Source organism: Toxotes jaculatrix, chromosome 13, assembly GCF_017976425.1.
Source record: "Toxotes jaculatrix isolate fToxJac2 chromosome 13, fToxJac2.pri, whole genome shotgun sequence".
In the NCBI taxonomy this organism is placed as follows: domain Eukaryota; kingdom Metazoa; phylum Chordata; class Actinopteri; family Toxotidae; genus Toxotes; species Toxotes jaculatrix.
The window spans coordinates 3672639-3699305 of NC_054406.1; the positions used below are offsets into that span (position 1 = coordinate 3672639).

At 39.4% G+C, this 26667-nt stretch overlaps 5 protein-coding genes across 16 annotated transcripts in view; all 5 read left to right on the top strand.

The window, feature by feature from the left end:
* LOC121191727 (hepatic lectin-like) overlaps positions 1-9981 on the top strand; it is a 29467-nt gene extending 19486 nt beyond the window's left edge. Inside the window, exon 10 of one of the 4 annotated variants that reach the window (XR_005895132.1) lies at positions 4060-4726. Coding sequence is in view for 1 of the 4 variants with exons in the window: in XM_041053079.1 (XP_040909013.1) it covers positions 9624-9674 (51 nt within the window). In the remaining 3 variants the exon portion in view is untranslated. Of the gene's footprint in view, positions 1-3964; positions 4727-9623 lie in introns of those variants that run through there. The other 3 variants (XM_041053079.1, XM_041053083.1, XM_041053082.1) reach the window with 3 other exon arrangements.
* On the top strand, positions 896-3958 carry LOC121191731 (C-type lectin domain family 4 member E-like). The gene is made up of 8 exons (XM_041053097.1): positions 896-1005; positions 1093-1174; positions 2041-2172; positions 2533-2610; positions 2913-2966; positions 3255-3406; positions 3527-3651; positions 3742-3958. Exons 2-8 carry the CDS (start codon positions 1147-1149, stop codon positions 3950-3952), a joined length of 780 nt encoding a protein of 259 aa, XP_040909031.1. The 5' UTR covers positions 896-1005; positions 1093-1146; the 3' UTR covers positions 3953-3958.
* LOC121191732 (C-type lectin domain family 4 member E-like) lies at positions 5533-14203 on the top strand. Of its 4 annotated transcripts, none has more exons than XM_041053098.1 (8): positions 5533-5649; positions 5737-5818; positions 7183-7305; positions 7629-7709; positions 7933-7986; positions 9001-9152; positions 13004-13128; positions 13219-14203. In XM_041053098.1, exons 2-8 carry the CDS (start codon positions 5791-5793, stop codon positions 13427-13429), a joined length of 774 nt encoding a protein of 257 aa, XP_040909032.1. In that variant the 5' UTR covers positions 5533-5649; positions 5737-5790; the 3' UTR covers positions 13430-14203. The 4 variants fall into 4 exon arrangements, with proteins under 4 accessions (XP_040909032.1, XP_040909033.1, XP_040909035.1 ...); XM_041053099.1 differs by having other exon boundaries at positions 7632-7709; XM_041053101.1 differs by lacking the exons at positions 7183-7305; positions 7629-7709; positions 7933-7986; positions 9001-9152 and adding exons at positions 11637-11759; positions 12113-12190; positions 12390-12443; positions 12732-12883.
* An 806-nt stretch (positions 14204-15009) lies between these two features.
* On the top strand, positions 15010-26541 carry LOC121191728 (C-type lectin domain family 4 member E-like). 6 transcript variants are annotated; one of them, XM_041053090.1, is made up of 8 exons: positions 15010-15126; positions 15214-15295; positions 21117-21239; positions 21593-21670; positions 21861-21914; positions 22203-22354; positions 22475-22599; positions 22690-23149. In XM_041053090.1, exons 2-8 carry the CDS (start codon positions 15268-15270, stop codon positions 22883-22885), a joined length of 756 nt encoding a protein of 251 aa, XP_040909024.1. In that variant the 5' UTR covers positions 15010-15126; positions 15214-15267; the 3' UTR covers positions 22886-23149. The 6 variants fall into 6 exon arrangements, with proteins under 6 accessions (XP_040909024.1, XP_040909023.1, XP_040909025.1 ...); XM_041053089.1 differs by lacking the exons at positions 15010-15126; positions 15214-15295 and adding exons at positions 19873-19994; positions 20082-20163; XM_041053087.1 differs by lacking the exons at positions 15010-15126; positions 15214-15295; positions 21117-21239; ... (3 more) ...; positions 22475-22599; positions 22690-23149 and adding exons at positions 19914-19994; positions 23848-23929; positions 24841-24963; ... (3 more) ...; positions 26056-26180; positions 26269-26541.
* LOC121191733 (hepatic lectin-like) lies at positions 15311-19559 on the top strand. Its single transcript, XM_041053102.1, has 7 exons — positions 15311-15759; positions 16659-16781; positions 17108-17185; positions 17409-17462; positions 18478-18629; positions 18750-18874; positions 18965-19559. The coding sequence occupies exons 1-7, from the start codon at positions 15600-15602 to the stop codon at positions 19149-19151; spliced, it is 879 nt and encodes a 292-aa protein (XP_040909036.1). The 5' UTR covers positions 15311-15599; the 3' UTR covers positions 19152-19559.
* Positions 26542-26667: the final 126 nt, after the last annotated feature.

Consider the following 26667-nt stretch of genomic DNA (forward strand, 5'->3'; position numbering starts at 1 on the left):
CAGTGTGATCAGCTGAGTCATGTTTGAAGCCGTTGTTTAAATATAGAACCTATGTATATTAAATATTGCTGGATACAAGACGTCTCCTACTTCACTGTAAAGTCTGTTCTCAGTGTTTGTGAACTGGAGGTTTCAAGTTCCCACATCAAACATGTGGAAGGTACATACTGATTATAATCAACCACTGGAGCTATATGTTGCAAAGTCAAGTTTTTAACAACGTTTATCAATTCAGGAAAAGATCAGATGTAGCAGGTGACACACAGTGAGAACAAACACTGACTGTACAGAATCATTCAGCTTGTTAATGATCTTCTGAAGTTGTGCTACAGCAGCTTGGGTCACCTGTAAAATGTTTTATAACCTACTTTCAACCATAAACTAATTTTCTTGTTTGTTGTGTTCTCACTTTGTTTTAAACATTTAAAGACGTCTGTTGTAATCTGTCAAACACCAACGTCCCATTGGTGTTTGACAGATTTGAAGCCTCATTCTGTGCTGAACTACCAGTGTTTGTATCACACTGAGCAGACAGACAGACAGAGGACGAGTGGACGATGCTGCAGGACGGGTTTGAGAAATTGGTTGCATCTCACAGACTTCTACATCAGTGAGGAAACTATGGAAGCTGAGTTTATGCAAAGGTTTAAAAAATGAAAAGAAAACAAAAAGTTTTTGCTCCAAAGAGAAGGAACAGGGAAAAGGACCAAAACCCAATAATAGAAATAAAGTCAAGACAAACATAAAAGGACCAGAAGAGGGCAACACGTCCACGTCTGCTTTGACTGTAAATTTGCATTAATGAACATGAAACTGTTAAAACAACTAGATTCTCCTCCCCATCTCTGAGTTTAACAGGAAGTGTTTATTTTAGTGAGAGGTGTGAAGCACTTACATCAGAGAGCTGATGGTCACTCAGTGGTGAAAAGCAGATGTTGATGGAGAGCTGCACGTTGGTGTGAACTTAAAAATCCTAAAAAAGAGCAGGAAGGTGAAATTAAACTGGTGAGTCCTGAACATGATGCTTACATGAATGTTGTTAACGTTTTCTCTATAAGCTGATCAATGTCTGTCTGTCGCTTTTTGTTTCAGAGAAAGTTTCCTCATCGACTGACAGTGAAGTCGGGATCCTGAAGACTCAGCACAATGAGCCGTTCACAGGGCGACACAGAGGGTAATAACCAGTGATGCTGTTACATCAACAGGAGGGTGAACTGTGAGGCAAACAGCCGACAGGTTAAACACTGAACAAATGAACTGATAGACTGAGTTAAATCTTTATTTTTGGAAACCTAACTATAAGATTTTAAGGAAAAGCAAGAGGTTGATTTTTTTCGTCTTTAAGATCAGTTTTAAGTTCCTGATTTTTTTCTGCAACTTAAGAGTTTTAAAATTGTTGAGATGTTTTTACCATATAATTCTGAAGTATATCACACAAATATCTGAAAAGCTTGATGATCATTTGAATATTGGTATTCAGTGTGCTTCTTAAATGATTATAAAAAAATAGGCCTGTTTTACTGCCTTGACAGCATCAGTCAAAAAGGCTTCAACTCAAGTGAAAATGAGTTCACCATAAAGATGATTCATACTTCATACTAATATATTTAGGCAACAAGGAAGTTTGAAGTTTAGTGTTGAAATCGTGCATCAGTGCAGTGTGGAGTGAATAATGGTTGGATCCACACACAAAACACCAGTCAGATGTTTATGTGTGGTAATAATAAATCTATGGTAACACATCATGATTTATTAGTTGTTTATAATTTTCTATTAATAATCTGAATTTACAAGGTAGCTGGTAACTAATGTCAAATAAATGTACGAGATTTAACAGTACAATCTTTTCCAATGAATTATAGTGAATTACAAATATAAAGTAATAGAAAATGAAAATACTCCAGTAAAGTGCAGGTACTGTTCTGTAAATCGTATTTAAACACTGTCACCATTGGTTGAAGAACAGATGCCATAACCACCCTCTGTACATTGTCTGTATCCATGTCTCATGTCCCTGTGACATCTCTGTCTCCTCTAAAGGTTCAACAGGTGAAGTTCCTGCCTCCAAACACACAGACTCAAGCAGAGGGTCAAAGGTCACCTCAGAGAGAGTGGCCCTGCTGGTTTTCTGTTCTCTCCTGGCAGCTGCTGCCATTGTTATTTACCGACTCTGTGAGTTTGTACAATTTTGTTGATGTAGTTTTACTTTCAAAACAATCAAATGGCTGATTCACAGTAAATGGAACAGAGCAGCAGAAACATGCAGACTCATCCTGTTCACAGTAAAAGTAGAAAACCACAGGTAGAACAGATGTTTACAGAGGTTTATGTGCAGAGGTACAATAATTTACATACAACTGAGCAACTTCATGTGAAGAAAGTCATTACAGACACTTTTCTTGATAAATCATTCTGCATTTAATAGATTTTACTGCTTTAAAAATTTTGTGAAATCAGCAAAAATGTCATTTGGAGCCAAAACTGTTTATTTGAGAACTGACATTTACTGACTACTTTATTTTTGAAAAGCAGCTTTTGATAATTTCCAAATCAAGAAAAATCTCCAGACACTGAGAGAAGAGTACGAAGCTGTAAAAAGAAACCTCACAGGTAGGTCTGCACGGGATCACAGCTGTCAACAAGGTTCAGTCCTGAGAGTCTCATTCAGCTGTACCAGGTCACTTTAACACGTCACACATCTGGATGGTTTATAACTTTCTTTAGTTTAATTCCAACAGGTGACAGACGGCTGATGTCACTCTGTTTTCCAATGATTTCTCCTCATGTTTCAACTCAATGTCTTTGACTAGTGTGAAAGATTTTAGTTGTTAGTTGTTTGTTCAGGTCCTGAAAAATTAGACAATCCTGACGAATGACTGATGAAAGTGACACTTTTTTTTTTGATTGAACAGAGAGAATCAACACGGTGCAGCCTATATGCCCAAAAGATCCTGAAGTAAAAATCAGTAAGTTATTGATTTCTCCTCTCACATATTTGCACCTTCTGAAGAAGCAGTGATGGACTGACAGATACACTATGTTAGACTGTAGCTGCAGTGGCAGGATAGGTGCCTTGCTCATTGGCAGTGAACTGTATCTGTGAAGGACAGAAAACTGTTCATTCACGTCCTCTGATCGTCTCAGCTGCTCTCAGATTCAAACTCTCTACTTTTAAAATTCCTGCTGCTTCTAAATCACAGGTAAACATTGATTTCTTCCACCTGACTGAAGTCTTTGCTGTAATCTCTTCAAAGATCAAACATATATGAAGTGTGACAGAGACTGGGAGCAACATGGAGGAAAGTGCTATCTTTTCTCCATCAGTTCTGCAAACTGGGAACAGAGCAGACGTTGGTGCCAACGTGAAGGAGGAGACCTGGTTAAGATAGACAGCACAGAGGAGCAGGTATGAAACACTGCTGCAGGTTCATGTTCTCACACATTTTATCAGATCCTAATGTTTCATCATCTCAGCTCAGAAAAGTTGAGTCTCACAGAGTCAGTTTCATCAACTTTTCCTCTTCAGATATTCCTGGTGAATAGAGTCAGAGAAAAAATGAAACATCTCGAGGACATGTTCTGGATTGGACTGACAGACTCAAAGGAAGAGGGCAAATGGTTTTGGGTGGACGACTCACCACTGAACACAAGGTTTGAGTGTTGTGAAAACAGTTTTGTCCATTTCCAGTTCAAAGTTATCAGTTTTTATTGATCCAGTTCTTTCTGTTCCTCATTTCTTAGTCTGAGCTTCTGGGTCAGCAGGAAGCAAAAGGAGCCGGACAACTGGACAAAGGAGAATCCTGATGGAGAGGACTGTGTGAGGATGGGGAAGGAGAAAGAAGAAAAAGATAATTACCTGAAGTCCTGGTGGGATAAATCCTGCAAAGCATCTCAAAGAAGTATTTGTGAGAAACATGAGGAAAGTGGACGTTACACTTTAACATGTGTCTGAAATCCAGTGAAGGTTGAGTCCTCAGCCAACTTAACAATCTGTGGCATGATGATGTTTTTGATAAAGCTAATGTCAAATTCAATGGAAACATCTGCAAACATTTAAAGGTTCCCTCCTGATGCATGTAGAAAATACTCTGAATAACATTTTGTGTCTGATATGTTTTATTTTTCTACAAAAACCTTCAGTTTCCTTGTTAATGTTTCTCTAAATAACATCTGCTCCTCCCTCATATAGAACCTATGTATATTAAATATTGCTGGACACAAGACGTCTCCTACTTCACTGTAAAGTCTGTTCTCAGTGTTTGTGACCTGGAGGCTTCAAGTTTCCACATCAAACATGTGCAAGGTACATATTGCATAACATATCACACATTACATATGTTTGTTGTGTTCTCTCTTTGTTTTAAACATTTAAAGACGTCTGTTTAAATCTGTCAAACACCGACGTCCCATTGGTCTATTAAATGCAAATCTATTAAATGCAGAATGATTTATCAAGGAAAATTTGCCTGTTATGATTTTCTTCACATGAAGTTGCTCAGTTGTATGTAAATTATTGTACCGCTGCACACAAACCTCTGTAAACATGTATTCTACTTTTCTACTTTTTCTGTGAACAAGATGAGTCTGCATGTTTGTGTTGCTCAAACCCGTCCTGCAGCATCATCCACTCGTCCTCTGTCTGTCTGCTCAGTGTGATCAGCTGAGTCGTGTTTGAAGCCGTTGTTTAAATATAGAACCTATGTATATTAAATATTGCTGGACACAAGACGTCTCCTACTTCACTGTAAAGTCTGTTCTCAGTGTTTGTGACCTGGAGGCTTCAAGTTTCCACATCGAACATGTGCAAGTTACATACTGATTATAATCAACCACTGGAGCTATATGTTGCAAAGTCAAGTTTGTAACAACGTTTATCAATTCAGGAAAAGATCAGATGTAGCAGATGACACACAGTGAGAACAAACACTGACTGTATAGAATCATTCAGCTTGTTAATGATCTTCTGAAGTTGTGCTACAGCAGCTTGGGTCACCTGTAAAATGTTTTATAACCTACTTTCAACCATAAACTAATTTTCTTGTTTGTTGTGTTCTCACTTTGTTTTAAACATTTAAAGACGTCTGTTGTAATCTGTCAAACACCAACGTCCCATTGGTGTTTGACAGATTTGAAGCCTCATTCTGTGCTGAACTACCAGTGTTTGTATCACACTGAGCAGACAGACAGAGGACGAGTGGACGATGCTGCAGGACGGGTTTGAGAAATTGGTTGCATCTCACAGACTTCTACATCAGTGAGGAAACTATGGAAGCTGAGTTTATGCAAAGGTTTAAAAAATGAAAAGAAAACAAAAAGTTTTTGCTCCAAAGAGAAGGGACAGGGAAAAGGACCAAAACCCAATAATAGAAATAAAGTCAAGACAAACATAAAAGGACCAGAAGAGGGCAACACGTCCACGTCTGCTTTGATTGTAAATTTGCATTAATGAACATGAAACTGTTAAAACAACTAGATTCTCCTCCCCATCTCTGAGTTTAACAGGAAGTGGTTGTTTTAGTGAGAGGTGTGAAGCACTTACATCAGAGAGCTGATGGTCACTCAGTGGTGAAAAGCAGATGTTGATGGAGAGCTGCACGTTGGTGTGAACTTAAAAATCCTAAAAAAGAGCAGGAAGGTGAAATTAAAGCGGTGAGTCCTGAACATGATGCTTACATGAATGTTGTTAACGTTTTCTCTATAAGCTGATCAGTGTCTGTCTGTCACTTTTTGTTTCAGAGAAAGTTTCCTCATCGACTGACAGTGAAGTCGGGATCCTGAAGACTCGGCACAATGAGCCGTTCACAGGGCGACACAGAGGGTAATAACCAGTGATGCTGTTACTTCAACAGGAGGGTGAACTGTGAGGCAAACAGCCGACAGGTTAAACACTGAATTCTAGTCAAAAGCAAAATAAATGAACTGACACACTGAGTTCAATCTCTCTGCTCCGTTCACAGGAGTGTGCACAAAGTTACACACACGATAAAACACAACATTGCAGCTAAAAGATGATGATTGTTTGTCACAGAGCATTTCTGTAAATGTTAAACTGACGAGTAGCATAGTTATCACAAATAAATAAAAAATAAATAGATGTGATACAGGGTCTCGCAGAGCTCATCATGTGCATAGAAACCATTTATCACCATTGCCAAGAACTGGAAGAAACAGGACAAAAGTTTTCTGCTGTTATCAGTGAAATGAAGCAGAGTTTGAGGTTTATCTTTTTAATGAGTTTATCAGATATAAGAAACAGCTTCCGTTCACAGGGCGACACAGAGGGTAATAACCAGTGATGCTGTGATTGTTTGTCACAGAGCAACTTAATGCTGATTTTTTCAGATCTTTCTAAAAGAAGACGGCACTGAGCATGTGTAGGGTAGACTGAGACTCACTGTATGTGGGAAGGTGTAAGTAGCTTTGTTCATATTTTTGTAAATGGTGTGATACATGTTTGACATGTGCACAGAAACCATTCATCACCATGGAAGAAGAGGAAAAAACAGGACTCGTTTTTTTCTGCTGTTAATAGTGAAATGAAGCTGAGTTTGAGGTTTATCTTTTTAATGAGATTATCAGATATAAGAAACAGCTTCCCGTCAATTCACGCTTGAAGATACTTGGCATTAAAAGCAAGAATACTTCATTGGCACGGCAGAATTCAGAGAAAAACATTGGCGTCATTTGAGACCAGTTGTTCAATTTTATGATTCAGTGACTTTAAATTTAATGACTGATTTAAACCTTTATGTTTGCAAAGGCAGCTCACTGACAGAACGTGCTGTTTTCAGGAGTTGGTGTAAAATTTGAAAAGTTGGTGGTGATTTGTCTCTTATTCAGGGACAGTTTAAATAATTTATATGTGAACCATGTCCAAGAATATTTGGGGGTTTCATTCAGTTTGTAAGCTAAAATAGCAAAGTACTGATTTTCCCTGATCCAAAACACTTTCTAAAAGTTAACTTGGTTTTCAGGCAGTTTCCTCTGAAATACAGTGAACTACAAATATAAAGTAGTAGAAAATTAAAATACTCCAGTAAAGTGCAGGTACTGTTCTGTAAATTGTATTTAATCACTGTCACCACTGGTTGATGAACAGATGCCATAAATACCCTCTGTGTATTGTCTGTATCCATGTCTCATGTCCCTGTGACATCTCTGTCTCCTCTAAATGTTCAACAGGTGAAGTTCCTGCCTCCAAACACACAAACTCAAGCAGAAGGTCAAAGGTCACCTCAGAGAGAGTGGCCCTGCTGGTTGTCTGTTCTCTCCTGGCAGCTGCTGCCATTGTTATTTACCGACTCTGTGAGTTTGTACAATTTTGTTGATGTAGTTTTACTTTCAAAACAATCAAATGGCTGATTCACAGTAAATGGAACAGAGCAGCAGAAACATGCAGATTCATCCTGTTCACAGTAAAAGTAGAAATCAGCAAAAATTTAAATAACATGTAATTAACAAATGTCACATTTTTTTGTTATTTTTTTTGGAGCCAAAACTCTGTCTCATGGAGCTCATATAAACATCATCACTCTGATTTAAGCTTTGAAGGAGTTTCTTCTAAAAACCAGTCGTCCTTGTTCATCAACAATTACTGACCTTTGCTGACCAGTTTCTTTTTTGAAAAGCAGCTTTTGCTCATTTCCAAACCAAGAAAAATCTCCAGACACTGAGAGAAGAGTACGAAGCTGTAAAAAGAAACCTCACAGGTAGGTCTGCACGGGATCACAGCTGTCAACAAGGTTCAGTCCTGAGAGTCTCATTCAGCTGTACCAGGTCACTTTAACACGTCACACATCTTGGACCACATCTGGATTGTTTGACTAGCATGAAAGATTTTTGTTAGTTGTTTCTTCAGGTTTTGAAAAAAATTAGATGATCCTGACGAATGACCGATGAACGTGACATATTTTTTGTCTTCTTTCATAACAGAGAGAAGCAACACAGTGATGCCTAAATGCCCAAAACATCCTGAAGAAATAATCAGTAGGTTACTGACTATTTCTCTCATATATTTGCACCTTCTGCTGATGATTAAAGAAGCAGTGAGAAGCAGGGGAGGTAGAGGGATCTGCCTCCCAATGTACTTTTTGAGATTCTAGGAACCACTGGTACTCTGAGCTCCTTAAGATATGATGGGGCCTGACCTGTGAGGATTTTGTAGATGCGAAACAGGATTTTAAATTCTGGGTTTCACAGATAGCCAGTCTAGAGATTTGTTGGGGCAGCCTGTTAATAAGCAATGCCAATAATTAAAGTAACAAAAGCATGGACACACTTCTGCTTTTTTTTTTCCAAAGGATGTGCCTGGTTTTTGCAATGTTACATGGGTGGAAAAAAGGCAGCCCTTTACGTTTCTTTTATGTGGGAGTTAAAGGACATATCCTGCTCAAAGACTGTTCCGAGGTTCCTTAAGGTGGTACTGGAGTGAAGCCAGGCCAGTGCCATCTGTAGTAACTGTGTCATTAGCTTAAGTGTTTCTGAGGTGACTGGGAGCCACTTAGGATAACTTCAGTTTTGTCTGAGTTCAGAGTTAAATTTCGATGCCATGCGGCAAAACAAGGTCAAGAGTCAAGCGCCTCCAGCAAATGACCTGCATTTATTACATTTAACATTATTACTAAAGGAGGTCGAGGAATAACTTCACTGAGCAGGAGAGACCAGGAGAGGAGAGAGGCTAACGCTAACTGCTAAGCTAAAGGAACTAGCAGATCTGAAGAGCGTGTAAACAACAGTAGGATTAGCGAGATTAGCTAAAAGAACAGAGATAGTTATGAGTGACTGAACACAACTAGTGTAAGTTTAATTGTACAGCGGGTAATTATCTGCTGTAACGAAGACGGCCGAGAAATTAACTGGTTAGAGACAGAGCAGAAAAACACGCTAACAACAATAACAACAGGAAGTGACACAACACGCTTACCGTAGCACGTCAGCACGTCAGCGTTACGCAGTGGTGTCTCCCACGTGACTGAAGTCTTTGCTGTAATCTCCTCTAAGATGATCCATGTATGAAGTGTGACAGAGGCTGGGAGCAACATGGAGGAAAGTGCTATTATTTCTCCACCGGTTCTTCAAACTGGGAACAGAGCAGACAGTTCTGCCAGCGTACACGAGGAGACCTGGTTAAGATAGACAGCACAGAGGAGCAGGTATGAAACACTGCTGCAGGTTCATGTTCTCACACATTTTATCAGATCCTAATGTTTCCTCATCTCAGCTCAGAAAAGTCGAGTCTCACAGAGTCAGTTTCATCAACTTTTCCTCTTCAGATATTCCTGGCGAATATACTGAAAGAAAAAATGAGATATCCTGATGACATGTTCTGGATCGGACTGACAGACTCAAAGGAAGAGGGCAAATGGTTTTGGGTGGACGGCTCACCACTGAACACAAGGTTTGAGTGCTGTGAAAACAGTTTTGTCCTTTTTCAGTTCAAAGTTATACGTTTTTATTGATCCACTTCTTTCTGTTCCTCATCTCTTAGCCTGACCTTCTGGATCAGTGGGGAGCCGGACAACTGGAAAGTGGAGAATCGTGATGGAGAGGACTGTGTGAGGATGGGGGGGAAACGACAAACTCTGTGTTGGTGGGATAAATCCTGCGAAGCATCTCAAAGAAAAATTTGTGAGAAACATGAGGAAAATGGACATTACGCTTTAACATGTGTCTGAAATCCAGTGAAGGTTGAGTCCTCAGCCAACTTAACAATCTGTGGCATGATGATGTTTTTGATAAAGCTAATGTCAAATTCAATGGAAACATCTGCAAACATTTAAAGGTTCCCTCCTGATGCATGTAAAAAATACTCTGAAAAACATTTTGTGTCTGATATGTTTTATTTTTCTACAAAAACCTTCAGTTTCCTTGTTAATGTTTCTTTACATAACATCTGCTCCTCCCTCATATAGAACCTATGTATATTAAATATTGCTGGAAACAAGACGTCTCCTACTTCACTGTAAAGTCTGTTCTCAGTGTTTGTGAACTGGAGGCTTCAAGTTTCCACATCAAACATGTGCAAGTTACATATTTAAACGGCTTCAAACACGGCTCAGCTGATTATAATCAACCACTGGAGCTATATGTCGCAAAGACGTTTATCAATTCAGGAAACGTTCAGATGTAACAGAGTTTGTGAGTTTGAGTTTATGCAAAGGTTAAAAAATGAAATGAAAACAAAAACTTTTTGCTCCAAAGAGAAGGGACAGGGAAAAGGAGCAAAAGCCCATAATAGAAATAAAGTCAAGACAAACATAAAAGGACCAGAAGAGGGCAACACGTCCACGTCTGCTTTGACTGTAAATTTGCTTTAATGATTATGAAACTGTGAAACAACTAGATTCTCCTCCCCAGCTCTGACAGGAAGTGGTTGTTTTAGTGAGAGGTGTGAATCATTTAAATCAGAGAGCTGATGGTCACTCAGTGGTGAAAAGCAGATGTTGATGAAGAGCTGCACGTTGGTGTGAAATTAAAAATACTACAAAAAAGAGCAGGAAGGTGAAATTAAAGCGGTGAGTCCTGAACATGATGCTTACATGAATGTTGTTAACGTTTTCTCGATAAGCTGATCCGTGTCTGTCTGTGGCTTTTTGTTTCAGAGAAAGTTTCCTCATCGACTGACAGTGAAGTCGGGATCCTGAAGACTCGGCACAATGAGCCGTTCACGGGGCGACACAGAGGGTAATGACCAGTGATGCTGTTAAATCAACAGGAGGGTGAACTGTGAGGCAAACAGCCGACAGGTTAAACACTGAATTTTAGTCAAAAGCAAAATAAATGAACTGACCCACTGAGTTAAATCTCTCTGCTCCGTTCACAGGAGTGTGCACAAAGTTACACACACGATAAAACACAACACTGCAGCTAAAAGATGATGATTGTTTGTCACAGAGCAACTTAAAGCTGATTTTCTCAGGTCTTTCTAAAAGAAGACGGCGCTGAGCATGTGTAGGGTAAACTGAGACTCACTGTATGTGGGAAGGTGTAAGTAGCTTTGTTCATATTTTTGTAAATGGTGTGATACATGTTTGACATGTGCACAGAAACCATTCATCACCATGGAAGAACAGGAAAAAACAGGACTCATTTTTTTCTGTTGTTATCAGTGAAACGAAGCCGAGTTTGAGGTTTATCTTTTTAATGAGTTTATCAGATATAAGAAACAGCTTCCGGTCAATTCACGCTTGAAGATACTTGGTATTAAAAGCAAGCATACTTTATTGGCACGGCAGACTTTAGAGAAAAACATTGGCGTCGTTTGAGACCAGTTGTTCAATTTTATGATTCAGTGACTGTAAATTTAAACCTTTATGTTTGCAAAGGCAGCTCACTGACAGAACATGCTGTTTTCAGGAGTGTGTGTAAAGTTAAAAAAGTTGTTGCAGCTGTTAAAAGATGACAAATAAATGGCAAAAATGGTGGTTTTTCTCTTATTCAGGAACAGAATAAATAATTTATATGTGACAGTATAAATAATTTATTCTTACAGAAAAGTGCAGGTACTGTTCTGTAAATCGTATTTAATCACTGTCACCACTGATTGATGAACAGATGCCATAACCACCCTCTGTGTGTTGTCTATATCCATGTCTCATGTCCCTGTGACATCTCTGTCTCCTCTAAATGTTCAACAGGTGAAGCTCCTGCCTCCAAACACACAAACTCAGGCAGAGGGTCAAAGGTCACCTCAGAGAGAGTGGCCCTGCTGGTTGTCTGTTCTCTCCTGGCAGCTGCAGTCATTGTTATTTACCAACTCTGTGAGTTTGTACAATTTTGTTGATGTAGATTTAGTGAATCGAGAGGCTGATTCACAGTAAATGGAACAGAGCAGCAGAAACATGCAGTTTTATCCTGTTCACAGTAAAAGTAGAAAACCACAGGTAGAACAGATGTTTACAGAGGTTTGTGTGCAGAGGTACAATAATTTACATACAACTGAGCAACTTCATGTGAAGAAAATCATTACAGACAAGAACTTTTCTTGATGGATCATTCTGCATTTAATAGATTTTATTGCTTTAGAAATTCTGTGAACTCAGCATAAATCTAATGTTGTTTGGATCCAAAACAGTTTATTTGAGAACTGACATTTACTATTTTTGATAAGCAGGTTTTGCTCATATCCAAACCAAGAAAAATCTCCAGACACTGAGAGAAGAGTACGAAGCTGTAAAAAGAAACCTCACAGGTTGGTCTGCACGGGATCACAGCTGTCAACAAGGTTCAGTCCTGAGAGTCTCATTCAGCTGTACCAGGTCACTTTAACACGTCACACATCTTGGACCAAATCTGGATTGATTTTTGTTGTTTGTTCAGGTCCTGAAAAATTAGACGATGCTGACGAATGACTAATGAAAGTGACACTTTTTTTTTTTTTTATTGAACAGAGAGAATCAACACGGTGCAGCCTATATGCCCAAAAGATCCTGAAGTAAAAATCAGTAAGTTATTGATTTCTCCTCTCACATATTTGCACCTTCTGAAGAAGCAGTGATGGACTGACAGATACACTATGTTAGACTGTAGCTGCAGTGGCAGGATAGGTGCCTTGCTCATTGGCAGTGAACTGTATCTGTGAAGGACAGAAAACTGTTCATTCACGTCCTCTGATCGTCTCAGCTGCTCTCAGATTCAAACTCTCTACTTTTAAAATTCCTGCTGCTTCTAAATCACAGGTAAACATTGATTTCTTCCACCTGACTGAAGTCTTTGCTGTAATCTCTTCAAAGATCAAACATATATGAAGTGTGACAGAGACTGGGAGCAACATGGAGGAAAGTGCTATCTTTTCTCCATCAGTTCTGCAAACTGGGAACAGAGCAGACGTTGGTGCCAACGTGAAGGAGGAGACCTGGTTAAGATAGACAGCACAGAGGAGCAGGTATGAAACACTGCTGCAGGTTCATGTTCTCACACATTTTATCAGATCCTAATGTTTCATCATCTCAGCTCAGAAAAGTTGAGTCTCACAGAGTCAGTTTCATCAACTTTTCCTCTTCAGATATTCCTGGTGAATAGAGTCAGAGAAAAAATGAAACATCTCGAGGACATGTTCTGGATTGGACTGACAGACTCAAAGGAAGAGGGCAAATGGTTTTGGGTGGACGACTCACCACTGAACACAAGGTTTGAGTGTTGTGAAAACAGTTTTGTCCATTTCCAGTTCAAAGTTATCAGTTTTTATTGATCCAGTTCTTTCTGTTCCTCATTTCTTAGTCTGAGCTTCTGGGTCAGCAGGAAGCAAAAGGAGCCGGACAACTGGACAAAGGAGAATCCTGATGGAGAGGACTGTGTGAGGATGGGGAAGGAGAAAGAAGAAAAAGATAATTACCTGAAGTCCTGGTGGGATAAATCCTGCAAAGCATCTCAAAGAAGTATTTGTGAGAAACATGAGGAAAGTGGACGTTACACTTTAACATGTGTCTGAAATCCAGTGAAGGTTGAGTCCTCAGCCAACTTAACAATCTGTGGCATGATGATGTTTTTGATAAAGCTAATGTCAAATTCAATGGAAACATCTGCAAACATTTAAAGGTTCCCTCCTGATGCATGTAGAAAATACTCTGAATAACATTTTGTGTCTGATATGTTTTATTTTTCTACAAAAACCTTCAGTTTCCTTGTTAATGTTTCTCTAAATAACATCTGCTCCTCCCTCATATAGAACCTATGTATATTAAATATTGCTGGACACAAGACGTCTCCTACTTCACTGTAAAGTCTGTTCTCAGTGTTTGTGACCTGGAGGCTTCAAGTTTCCACATCAAACATGTGCAAGGTACATATTGCATAACATATCACACATTACATATGTTTGTTGTGTTCTCTCTTTGTTTTAAACATTTAAAGACGTCTGTTTAAATCTGTCAAACACCGACGTCCCATTGGTCTATTAAATGCAAATCTATTAAATGCAGAATGATTTATCAAGGAAAATTTGCCTGTTATGATTTTCTTCACATGAAGTTGCTCAGTTGTATGTAAATTATTGTACCGCTGCACACAAACCTCTGTAAACATGTATTCTACTTTTCTACTTTTTCTGTGAACAAGATGAGTCTGCATGTTTGTGTTGCTCAAACCCGTCCTGCAGCATCATCCACTCGTCCTCTGTCTGTCTGCTCAGTGTGATCAGCTGAGTCGTGTTTGAAGCCGTTGTTTAAATATAGAACCTATGTATATTAAATATTGCTGGACACAAGACGTCTCCTACTTCACTGTAAAGTCTGTTCTCAGTGTTTGTGACCTGGAGGCTTCAAGTTTCCACATCGAACATGTGCAAGTTACATACTGATTATAATCAACCACTGGAGCTATATGTTGCAAAGTCAAGTTTGTAACAACGTTTATCAATTCAGGAAAAGATCAGATGTAGCAGATGACACACAGTGAGAACAAACACTGACTGTATAGAATCATTCAGCTTGTTAATGATCTTCTGAAGTTGTGCTACAGCAGCTTGGGTCACCTGTAAAATGTTTTATAACCTACTTTCAACCATAAACTAATTTTCTTGTTTGTTGTGTTCTCACTTTGTTTTAAACATTTAAAGACGTCTGTTGTAATCTGTCAAACACCAACGTCCCATTGGTGTTTGACAGATTTGAAGCCTCATTCTGTGCTGAACTATCAGTGTTTGTATCACACTGAGCAGACAGACAGAGGACGAGTGGACGATGCTGCAGGACGGGTTTGAGAAATTGGTTGCATCTCACAGACTTCTACATCAGTGAGGAAACTATGGAAGCTGAGTTTATGCAAAGGTTTAAAAAATGAAAAGAAAACAAAAACTTTTTGCTCCAAAGAGAAGGGACAGGGAAAAGGACCAAAACCCAATAATAGAAATAAAGTCAAGACAAACATAAAAGGACCAGAAGAGGGCAACACGTCCACGTCTGCTTTGATTGTAAATTTGCATTAATGAACATGAAACTGTTAAAACAACTAGATTCTCCTCCCCATCTCTGAGTTTAACAGGAAGTGGTTGTTTTAGTGAGAGGTGTGAAGCACTTACATCAGAGAGCTGATGGTCACTCAGTGGTGAAAAGCAGATGTTGATGGAGAGCTGCACGTTGGTGTGAACTTAAAAATCCTAAAAAAGAGCAGGAAGGTGAAATTAAAGCGGTGAGTCCTGAACATGATGCTTACATGAATGTTGTTAACGTTTTCTCTATAAGCTGATCAGTGTCTGTCTGTCACTTTTTGTTTCAGAGAAAGTTTCCTCATCGACTGACAGTGAAGTCGGGATCCTGAAGACTCGGCACAATGAGCCGTTCACAGGGCGACACAGAGGGTAATAACCAGTGATGCTGTTACTTCAACAGGAGGGTGAACTGTGAGGCAAACAGCCGACAGGTTAAACACTGAATTCTAGTCAAAAGCAAAATAAATGAACTGACACACTGAGTTCAATCTCTCTGCTCCGTTCACAGGAGTGTGCACAAAGTTACACACACGATAAAACACAACATTGCAGCTAAAAGATGATGATTGTTTGTCACAGAGCATTTCTGTAAATGTTAAACTGACGAGTAGCATAGTTATCACAAATAAATAAAAAATAAATAGATGTGATACAGGGTCTCGCAGAGCTCATCATGTGCATAGAAACCATTTATCACCATTGCCAAGAACTGGAAGAAACAGGACAAAAGTTTTCTGCTGTTATCAGTGAAATGAAGCAGAGTTTGAGGTTTATCTTTTTAATGAGTTTATCAGATATAAGAAACAGCTTCCGTTCACAGGGCGACACAGAGGGTAATAACCAGTGATGCTGTGATTGTTTGTCACAGAGCAACTTAATGCTGATTTTTTCAGATCTTTCTAAAAGAAGACGGCACTGAGCATGTGTAGGGTAGACTGAGACTCACTGTATGTGGGAAGGTGTAAGTAGCTTTGTTCATATTTTTGTAAATGGTGTGATACATGTTTGACATGTGCACAGAAACCATTCATCACCATGGAAGAAGAGGAAAAAACAGGACTCGTTTTTTTCTGCTGTTAATAGTGAAATGAAGCTGAGTTTGAGGTTTATCTTTTTAATGAGATTATCAGATATAAGAAACAGCTTCCCGTCAATTCACGCTTGAAGATACTTGGCATTAAAAGCAGAATACTTCATTGGCACGGCAGAATTCAGAGAAAAACATTGGCGTCATTTGAGACCAGTTGTTCAATTTTATGATTCAGTGACTTTAAATTTAATGACTGATTTAAACCTTTATGTTTGCAAAGGCAGCTCACTGACAGAACGTGCTGTTTTCAGGAGTTGGTGTAAAATTTGAAAAGTTGGTGGTGATTTGTCTCTTATTCAGGGACAGTTTAAATAATTTATATGTGAACCATGTCCAAGAATATTTGGGGGTTTCATTCAGTTTGTAAGCTAAAATAGCAAAGTACTGATTTTCCCTGATCCAAAACACTTTCTAAAAGTTAACTTGGTTTTCAGGCAGTTTCCTCTGAAATACAGTGAACTACAAATATAAAGTAGTAGAAAATTAAAATACTCCAGTAAAGTGCAGGTACTGTTCTGTAAATTGTATTTAATCACTGTCACCACTGGTTGATGAACAGATGCCATAACCACCCTCTGTGTATTGTCTGTATCCATGTCTCATGTCCCTGTGACATCTCTGTCTCCTCTAAATGTTCAACAGGTGAAGTTCCTGCCTCCAAACACACAAACTCAAGCAGAAGGTCAAAGGTCACCTCAGAGAGAGTGGCCCTGCTGGTTGTCTGTTCTCTCCTGGCAGCTGCTGCCATTGTTATTTACCGACTCTGTGAGTTTGTACAATTTTGTTGATGTAGTTTTACTTTCAAAACAATCAAATGGCTGATTCACAGTAAATGGAACAGAGCAGCAGAAACATGCAGATTCATCCTGTTCACAGTAAAAGTAGAAATCAGCAAAAATTTAAATAACATGTAATTAACAAATGTCACATTTTTTTGTTATTTTTTTTGGAGCCAAAACTCTGTCTCATGGAGCTCATATAAACATCATCACTCTGATTTAAGCTTTGAAGGAGTTTCTTCTAAAAACCAGTCGTCCTTGTTCATCAACAATTACTGACCTTTGCTGACCAGTTTCTTTTTTGAAAAGCAGCTTTTGCTCATTTCCAAACCAAGAAAAATCTCCAGACACTGAGAGAAGAGTACGAAGCTGTAAAAAGAAACCTCACAGGTAGGTCTGCACGGGATCACAGCTGTCAACAAGGTTCAGTCCTGAGAGTCTCATTCAGCTGTACCAGGTCACTTTAACACGTCACACATCTTGGACCACATCTGGATTGTTTGACTAGCATGAAAGATTTTTGTTAGTTGTTTCTTCAGGTTTTGAAAAAAATTAGATGATCCTGACGAATGACTGATGAACGTGACATATTTTTTGTCTTCTTTCATAACAGAGAGAAGCAACACAGTGATGCCTAAATGCCCAAAACATCCTGAAGAAATAATCAGTAGGTTACTGACTATTTCTCTCATATATTTGCACCTTCTGCTGATGATTAAAGAAGCAGTGAGAAGCAGGGGAGGTAGAGGGATCTGCCTCCCAATGTACTTTTTGAGATTCTAGGAACCACTGGTACTCTGAGCTCCTTAAGATATGATGGGGCCTGACCTGTGAGGATTTTGTAGATGCGAAACAGGATTTTAAATTCTGGGTTTCACAGATAGCCAGTCTAGAGATTTGTTGGGGCAGCCTGTTAATAAGCAATGCCAATAATTAAAGTAACAAAAGCATGGACACACTTCTGCTTTTTTTTTTTCCAAAGGATGTGCCTGGTTTTTGCAATGTTACATGGGTGGAAAAAAGGCAGCCCTTTACGTTTCTTTTATGTGGGAGTTAAAGGACATATCCTGCTCAAAGACTGTTCCGAGGTTCCTTAAGGTGGTACTGGAGTGAAGCCAGGCCAGTGCCATCTGTAGTAACTGTGTCATTAGCTTAAGTGTTTCTGAGGTGACTGGGAGCCACTTAGGATAACTTCAGTTTTGTCTGAGTTCAGAGTTAAATTTCGATGCCATGCGGCAAAACAAGGTCAAGAGTCAAGCGCCTCCAGCAAATGACCTGCATTTATTACATTTAACATTATTACTAAAGGAGGTCGAGGAATAACTTCACTGAGCAGGAGAGACCAGGAGAGGAGAGAGGCTAACGCTAACTGCTAAGCTAAAGGAACTAGCAGATCTGAAGAGCGTGTAAACAACAGTAGGATTAGCGAGATTAGCTAAAAGAACAGAGATAGTTATGAGTGACTGAACACAACTAGTGTAAGTTTAATTGTACAGCGGGTAATTATCTGCTGTAACGAAGACGGCCGAGAAATTAACTGGTTAGAGACAGAGCAGAAAAACACGCTAACAACAATAACAACAGGAAGTGACACAACACGCTTACCGTAGCACGTCAGCACGTCAGCGTTACGCAGTGGTGTCTCCCACGTGACTGAAGTCTTTGCTGTAATCTCCTCTAAGATGATCCATGTATGAAGTGTGACAGAGGCTGGGAGCAACATGGAGGAAAGTGCTATTATTTCTCCACCGGTTCTTCAAACTGGGAACAGAGCAGACAGTTCTGCCAGCGTACACGAGGAGACCTGGTTAAGATAGACAGCAGAGAGGAGCAGGTATGAAACACTGCTGCAGGTTCATGTTCTCACACATTTTATCAGATCCTAATGTTTCCTCATCTCAGCTCAGAAAAGTCGAGTCTCACAGAGTCAGTTTCATCAACTTTTCCTCTTCAGATATTCCTGGCGAATATACTGAAAGAAAAAATGAGATATCCTGATGACATGTTCTGGATCGGACTGACAGACTCAAAGGAAGAGGGCAAATGGTTTTGGGTGGACGGCTCACCACTGAACACAAGGTTTGAGTGCTGTGAAAACAGTTTTGTCCTTTTTCAGTTCAAAGTTATACGTTTTTATTGATCCACTTCTTTCTGTTCCTCATCTCTTAGCCTGACCTTCTGGATCAGTGGGGAGCCGGACAACTGGAAAGTGGAGAATCGTGATGGAGAGGACTGTGTGAGGATGGGGGGGAAACGACAAACTCTGTGTTGGTGGGATAAATCCTGCGAAGCATCTCAAAGAAAAATTTGTGAGAAACATGAGGAAAATGGACATTACGCTTTAACATGTGTCTGAAATCCAGTGAAGGTTGAGTCCTCAGCCAACTTAACAATCTGTGGCATGATGATGTTTTTGATAAAGCTAATGTCAAATTCAATGGAAACATCTGCAAACATTTAAAGGTTCCCTCCTGATGCATGTAAAAAATACTCTGAAAAACATTTTGTGTCTGATATGTTTTATTTTTCTACAAAAACCTTCAGTTTCCTTGTTAATGTTTCTTTACATAACATCTGCTCCTCCCTCATATAGAACCTATGTATATTAAATATTGCTGGAAACAAGACGTCTCCTACTTCACTGTAAAGTCTGTTCTCAGTGTTTGTGACCTGGAGGCTTCAAGTTTCCACATCAAACATGTGCAAGTTACATATTTAAACAACGGCTTCAAACACGGCTCAGCTGATTATAATCAATCACTGGAGCTATATGTCGCAAAGACGTTTATCAATTCAGGAAACGTTCAGATGTAACAGAGTTTGTGAGTTTGAGTTTATGCAAAGGTTAAAAAATGAAATGAAAACAAAAACTTTTTGCTCCAAAGAGAAGGGACAGGGAAAAGGAGCAAAAGCCCATAATAGAAATAAAGTCAAGACAAACATAAAAGGACCAGAAGAGGGCAACATGTCCACGTCTGCTTTGCCTGTAAATTTGCTTTAATGATTATGAAACTGTGAAACAACTAGATTCTCCTCCCCAGCTCTGACAGGAAGTGGTTGTTTTAGTGAGAGGTGTGAATCATTTAAATCAGAGAGCTGATGGTCACTCAGTGGTGAAAAGCAGATGTTGATGAAGAGCTGCACGTTGGTGTGAAATTAAAAATACTACAAAAAAGAGCAGGAAGGTGAAATTAAAGCGGTGAGTCCTGAACATGATGCTTACATGAATGTTGTTAACGTTTTCTCTAAAAGCTGATCAGTGTCTGTCTGTCACTTTTTGTTTCAGAGAAAGTTTCCTCATCGACTGACAGTGAAGTTGGGATCCTGAAGACTCGGCACAATGAGCCGTTCACAGGGCGACACAGAGGGTAATAACCAGTGATGCTGTTACATCAACAGGAGGGTGAACTGTGAGGCAAACAGCCGACAGGTTAAACACTGAATTCTAGTCAAAAGCAAAATAAATGAACTGACCCACTGAGTTAAATCTCTCTGCTCCGTTCACAGGAGTGTGCACAAAGTTACACACACGATAAAACACAACACTGCAGCTAAAAGATGATGATTGTTTGTCACAGAGCAACTTAAAGCTGATTTTCTCAGGTCTTTCTAAAAGAAGACGGCACTGAGCATGTGTAGGGTAGACTGAGACTCACTGTATGTGGGAAGGTGTAAGTAGCTTTGTTCATATTTTTGTAAATGGTGTGATACATGTTTGACATGTGCACAGAAACCATTCATCACCATGGAAGAACAGGAAAAAACAGGACTCATTTTTTTCTGTTGTTATCAGTGAAACGAAGCCGAGTTTGAGGTTTATCTTTTTAATGAGTTTATCAGATATAAGAAACAGCTTCCGGTCAATTCACGCTTGAAGATACTTGGTATTAAAAGCAAGCATACTTTATTGGCACGGCAGACTTTAGAGAAAAACATTGGCGTCGTTTGAGACCAGTTGTTCAATTTTATGATTGAGTGACTGTAAATTTAAACCTTTATGTTTGCAAAGGCAGCTCACTGACAGAACGTGCTGTTTTCAGGAGTGTGTGTAAAGTTAAAAAAGTTGTTGCAGCTGTTAAAAGATGACAAATAAATGGCAAAAATGGTGGTTTTTCTCTTATTCAGGAACAGAATAAATAATTTATATGTGACAGTATAAATAATTTATTCTTACAGAAAAGTGCAGGTACTGTTCTGTAAATCGTATTTAATCACTGTCACCACTGGTTGATGAACAGATGCCATAACCACCCTCTGTGTGTTGTCTATATCCATGTCTCATGTCCCTGTGACATCTGTGTCTCCTCTAAATGTTCAACAGGTGAAGCTCCTGCCTCCAAACACACAAACTCAGGCAGAGGGTCAAAGGTCACCTCAGAGAGAGTGGCCCTGCTGGTTGTCTGTTCTCTCCTGGCAGCTGCTGTCATTGTTATTTACCAACTCTGTGAGTTTGTACAATTTTGTTGATGTAGATTTAGTGAATCGAGAGGCTGATTCACAGTAAATGGAACAGAGCAGCAGAAACATGCAGACTCATCCTGTTCACAGTAAAAGTAGAAAACCACAGGTAGAACAGATGTTTACAGAGGTTTATGTGCAGAGGTACAATAATTTACATACAACTGAGCAACTTCAAGTGAAGAAAATCATTACAGACAAGAACTTTTCTTGATGGATCATTCTGCATTTAATAGATTTTATTGCTTTAGAAATTCTGTGAACTCAGCATAAATCTAATGTTGTTTGGATCCAAAACAGTTTATTTGAGAACTGACATTTACTATTTTTGAAAAGCAGCTTTTGCTCATTTCCAAACCAAGAAAAATCTCCAGACGCTGAGAGAAGAGTACGAAGCTGTAAAAAGAAACCTCACAGGTAGGTCTGCACGGGATCACAGCTGTCAACAAGGTTCAGTCCTGAGAGTCTCATTCAGCTGTACCAGGTCACTTTAACACGTCACACATCTTGGACCAAATCTGGATTGATTTTTGTTGTTTGTTCAGGTCCTGAACACGATGCTGACGAATGACTGATGAAAGTGACACTTTTTTTTTTTATTGAACAGAGAGAATCGACACGGTGCAGCCTATATGCCCAAAAGATCCTGAAGTAAAAATCAGTAAGTTATTGATTTCTCCTCTCACATATTTGCACCTTCTGAAGAAGCAGTGATGGACTGACAGATACACTATGTTAGACTGTAGCTGCAGTGGCAGGATAGGTGCCTTGCTCATGGGCAGTGAACTGTATCTGTGAAGGACAGAAAACTGTTCATTCACGTCCTCTGATCGTCTCAGCTGCTCTCAGATTCAAACTCTTTACTTTTTAAGTTCTTGCTGCTTCTAAATCACAAGTAAACATTGATTTCTTCCACCTGACTGAAGTCTTTGCTGTAATCTCTTCAAAGATGATCCATGTATGAAGTGTGACAGAGGCTGGGAGCAACATGGAGGAAAGTGCTATCTTTTCTCCATCAGTTCTGCAAACTGGGAACAGAGCAGACGTTGGTGCCAACGTGAAGGAGGAGACCTGGTTAAGATAGACAGCAGAGAGGAGCAGGTATGAAACACTGCTGCAGGTTCATGTTCTCACACATTTTATCAGATCCTAATGTTTCATCATCTCAGCTCAGAAAAGTCGAGTCTCACAGAGTCAGTTTCATTAGCTTTTCCTCTTCAGATATTCCTGGTGAATAGAGTGAGAGAGGAAATTAACAATACAGAGGAAAAATTCTGGATCGGACTGACAGACTCAAAGGAAGAGGGCAAATGGTTTTGGGTGGACGGCTCACCACTGAACACAAGGTTTGAGTGCTGTGAAAACAGTTTTGTCCTTTTCCAGTTCAAAGTTATCAGTTTTTATTGATCCACTTCTTTCTGTTCCTCATCTCTTAGTCTGACCTTCTGGGCCAGTGTGGAGCCGGATGATTGGACAGAGGAGAATCCTGATGGAGAGGACTGTGTGAGGATGGGGGAACAACCAGGTCATAATGACCCAAAGATCTGGGCGGATAAATCCTGCAAAGCACATCACAGAAGTATTTGTGAGAAACATGAGGAAAATGGACATTACGCTTTAACATGTGTCTGAAATCCAGTGAAGGTTGAGTCCTCAGCCAACTTAACAATCTGTGGCATGATGATGTTTTTGATAAAGCTAATGTCAAATTCAATGGAAACATCTGCAAACATTTAAAGGTTCCCTCCTGATGCATGTAAAAAATACTCTGAATAACATTTTGTGTCTGATATGTTTTATCTTTCTACAAAAACCTTCAGTTTCCTTGTTAATGTTTCTTTAAATAACATCTGCTCCTCCCTCATATAAAACCTATGTATATTAAATATTGCTGGACACATTTAAACATTTAAAGGCGTCTTTTTTAATCTGTCACCAAAAAAATGAAATGAACACACACACACACAGACGAAGACACTGGGCAACAATGAGACTTAAATACATGAGGTAATGGGCAACAGGTGACACCAATAAGGGCAGAAAATCACAAAAGGAGGGAAACCAGAGAAAGGCAGGAAGTAGAACAAGACAAGATACACAAGGGCTATGACTTCAAACTAAAACAGGAAATACACAAGAAAACTGAAACACCCAAAATAAGAGTAACTTGGCTTAACAAAACAGGAACTAACAGAACTTTAACTAGACCAGAGTCCAAAAGTCCAACAGTTCAAAATAAAAAAAAAGGGTTTAGAAAACAGCCTCCTTAGAGGCTGTTCATGACAGACTGTAAATCTGCCTTAATGAATATGAAACTGTTAAAAAAAAAACTTGATTCTCCTCCCCAGCTCTGACAGGAAGTGGTTGTTTTAGTGAGAGGTGTGAATCATGTAAATCAGAGAGCTGATGGTCACTCAGTGGTGAAAAGCAGATGTTGATGGAGAGCTGCACGTTGCTGTGAACTTAAAAATCCTTAAAAAAAAGAGCAGGAAGGTGAAATTAAAGCGGTGAGTCCTGAACATGATGCTTACATGAATGTTGTTAACATTTTCTCTATAAGCTGATCAGTGTCTGTCTGTCGCTTTTTGTTTCAGAGAAAGTTTCCTCATCGACTGACAGTCAAGTCGGGATCCTGAAGACTCGGCACAATGAGCCGTTCACGGGGCGACACAGAGGGTAATAACCAGTGATGCTGTTACATCAACAGGAGGGTGAACTGTGAGGCAAACAGCCGACAGGTTAAACACTGTATTCTAGTCAAAAGCAAAATAAATAAAATAATTCAAGCTGATTTTCTCAGGTCTTTCTAAAAGAAGACGGCACTGAGCATGTGTAGGGTAGACTGAGACTCACTGTATGTGGGAAGGTGTAAGTAGCTTTGTTCATATTTTTGTAAATGGTAAACTGACGAGTAGCATAGTTATCACAGATAAATAAAAAAATAAATAGATGTGACACAGGGTCTGGCAGAGTTTGACATGTGCATAGAAACCATTTATCACCGTTGCCAAGAACTGGAAGAAACGGAACAAAAGTTATCAGTGAAATGAAGCCAAGTTTGAGGTTTATCTTTTCAATGAGTTTATCAGATATAAGAAACAGCTTCCGGTCAATTGACGCTTGAAGATACTTGGTATTAAAAGCAAGCATACTTTATTGGCACGGCAGAATTCAGAGAAAAACATTGGCGTCATTTGAGACCAGTTGTTCAATTTTATGAATCAGTGACTTTAAATTTAATGACTGATTTAAACCTTTATGTTTGCAAAGGCAGCTCACTGACAGAACGTGCTGTTTTCAGGAGTTTGTGTAAAGTTAAAAAAGTTGTTGCAGCTGTTAAAAGATGACAAATAAATGGCAAAAAAGAGGTGGTGGTTTTTCTCTTATTCAGGAACAGAATAAATAATTTATATGTGACAGTATAAATAATTTATTCTTACAGTAAAGTGCAGGTACTGTTCTGTAAATCGTATTTAATCACTGTCACCACTGGTTGATGAACAGATGCCATAACCACCCTCTGTGTATTGTCTGTATTCATGTCTCATGTCCCTGTGACATCTGTGTCTCCTCTAAATGTTCAACAGGTGAAGCTCCTGCCTCCAAACACACAAACTCAGGCAGAGGGTCAAAGGTCACCTCAGAGAGAGTGGCCCTGCTGGTTGTCTGTTCTCTCCTGGCAGCTGCTGTCATTGTTATTTACAGACTCTGTGAGTTTGTACAATTTTGTTGATGTAGATTTAGTGAATCGAGAGGCTGATTCACAGTAAATGGAACAGAGCAGCAGAAACATGCAGACTCATCCTGTTATTAAATAACATGTAATTAACAAATGTCACATTTTTTCGTTATTTTTTTGGAACCAAAATTCTGTTCTGGAGTTTTTTCTAAAAACCAGTCGTCCTCGTTCATCATCAATTACTGACCTTTGCTGACTAGTTTCTTTTTTTTGAAAAGCAGCTTTTGCTCATTTTCAAACCAAGAAAAATCTCCAGACACTGAGAGAAGAGTGCGAAGCTGTAAAAAGAAACCTCACAGGTAGGTCTGCACGGGATCACAGCTGTCAACAAGGTTCAGTCCTGAGAGTCTCATTCAGCTGTACCAGGTCACTTTAACACGTCACACATCTTGGACCAAATCTCAGATTAAATCCTTTTTTAATTTTCTTTCATAACAGAGAGAAGTTGTGAAACAAAACAATGCAACACGGTGTGCCCTAAATGCCCAAAAGATCCTGAAGTAAAAATCAGTAAGTTATTGATTTCTCCTCTCACATATTTGCACCTTCTGAAGAAGCAGTGATGGACTGACAGATACACTATGTTAGACTGTAGCTGCAGTGGCAGGATAGGTGCCTTGCTCATGGGCAGTGAACTGTATCTGTGAAGAACAGAACTGTTCATTCACGTCCTCTGATCGTCTCCGCTGCTCTCAGATTCAAACTCTCTACTTTTAAAATTCCTGCTGCTTCTAAATCACAGGTAAACATTGATTTCTTCCATCTGACTGAAGTCTTTGCTGTAATCTCTTCAAAGATCAAACATGTATAAAGTGTGAAAGAGGCTGGGAGCAACATGGAGGAAAGTGCTATTATTTCTCCATCAGTTCTGCAAACTGGGAAAAGAGCAGAAATTTCTGCCAACGTAGACGAGGAGACCTGGTTAAGATAGACAGCAGAGAGGAGCAGGTATGAAACACTGCTGCAGGTTCATGTTCTCACACATTTTATCAGATCCTAATGTTTCATCATCTCAGCTCAGAAAAGTCTCACAGAGTCAGTTTCATCAGCTTTTCCTCTTCAGATATTCCTGGTGAATAGAGTGAGAGAGAAAAGGAAAGAGCATGCAGACATGTTCTGGATCGGACTGACAGACTCAAAGGAAGAGGGCAAATGGTTTTGGGTGGACGGCTCACCACTGAACACAAGGTTTGAGTGTTGTGAAAACAGTTTTGTCCATTTTCAGTTCAAAGTTCCGTTTTTATTGATCCAGTTCTTTCTGTTCCTCATCTCTTAGTCTGACCTTCTGGGCCAGTGGGGAGCCAAACAACTTGAAACAGTACAATGCTAATGGAGAGGACTGTGTGAGGATTGGGGAGGAGCGGAAAGCTTATGACCTGAGGGCCTGGTGGGACAGATCCTGCCACGTGAATCGAAGAAGTATTTGTGAGAAACATGAGGAAAATGGACGTTGCGCTGAAATCCAGTGAAGGTTGAGTCCTCAGCCAACTTAACAATCTGTGGCATGATGATGTTTTTGATAAAGCTAATGTCAAAATTCAATCTGCAAACATTTAAAGGTTCCCTCCTGATGCATGTAAAAAATACTCTGAATAACATTTTGTGTCTGATATGTTTTATTTTTCTACAAAAACCTTCAGTTTCCTTGTTAATGTTTCTTTAAATAACATCTGCT

What these genes read in the sequence shown, in the direction of transcription:
- LOC121191731 (XM_041053097.1), top strand. Translation starts at nt 1,147, where the DNA reads ATGAGCCGTTCACAGGGCGACACAGAGG. An exon ending in TGTAAAAAGAAACCTCACAG is followed by an intron (nt 2,611 to 2,912) that starts GTAGGTCTGCAC and finishes TTGATTGAACAG; the next exon opens with AGAGAATCAACACGGTGCAG. An exon ending in GACTCACCACTGAACACAAG is followed by an intron (nt 3,652 to 3,741) that starts GTTTGAGTGTTG and finishes CTCATTTCTTAG; the next exon opens with TCTGAGCTTCTGGGTCAGCA.
- LOC121191732 (XM_041053098.1), top strand. Translation starts at nt 5,791, where the DNA reads ATGAGCCGTTCACAGGGCGACACAGAGG. An exon ending in TTCACAGGGCGACACAGAGG is followed by an intron (nt 5,819 to 7,182) that starts GTAATAACCAGT and finishes AATGTTCAACAG; the next exon opens with GTGAAGTTCCTGCCTCCAAA. An exon ending in TGTAAAAAGAAACCTCACAG is followed by an intron (nt 7,710 to 7,932) that starts GTAGGTCTGCAC and finishes CTTTCATAACAG; the next exon opens with AGAGAAGCAACACAGTGATG.
- LOC121191733 (XM_041053102.1), top strand. Translation starts at nt 15,600, where the DNA reads ATGTGCATAGAAACCATTTATCACCATTGCCAAGAACTGGAAGAAACA. An exon ending in CATTGTTATTTACCGACTCT is followed by an intron (nt 16,782 to 17,107) that starts GTGAGTTTGTAC and finishes TTTGAAAAGCAG; the next exon opens with CTTTTGCTCATTTCCAAACC. An exon ending in TAGACAGCAGAGAGGAGCAG is followed by an intron (nt 18,630 to 18,749) that starts GTATGAAACACT and finishes TTTCCTCTTCAG; the next exon opens with ATATTCCTGGCGAATATACT.
- LOC121191728 (XM_041053086.1), top strand. Translation starts at nt 24,750, where the DNA reads ATGAACAGATGCCATAACCACCCTCTGTGTATTGTCTGTATTCATGTC. An exon ending in CATTGTTATTTACAGACTCT is followed by an intron (nt 24,964 to 25,213) that starts GTGAGTTTGTAC and finishes TTTGAAAAGCAG; the next exon opens with CTTTTGCTCATTTTCAAACC. An exon ending in TAGACAGCAGAGAGGAGCAG is followed by an intron (nt 25,941 to 26,055) that starts GTATGAAACACT and finishes TTTCCTCTTCAG; the next exon opens with ATATTCCTGGTGAATAGAGT.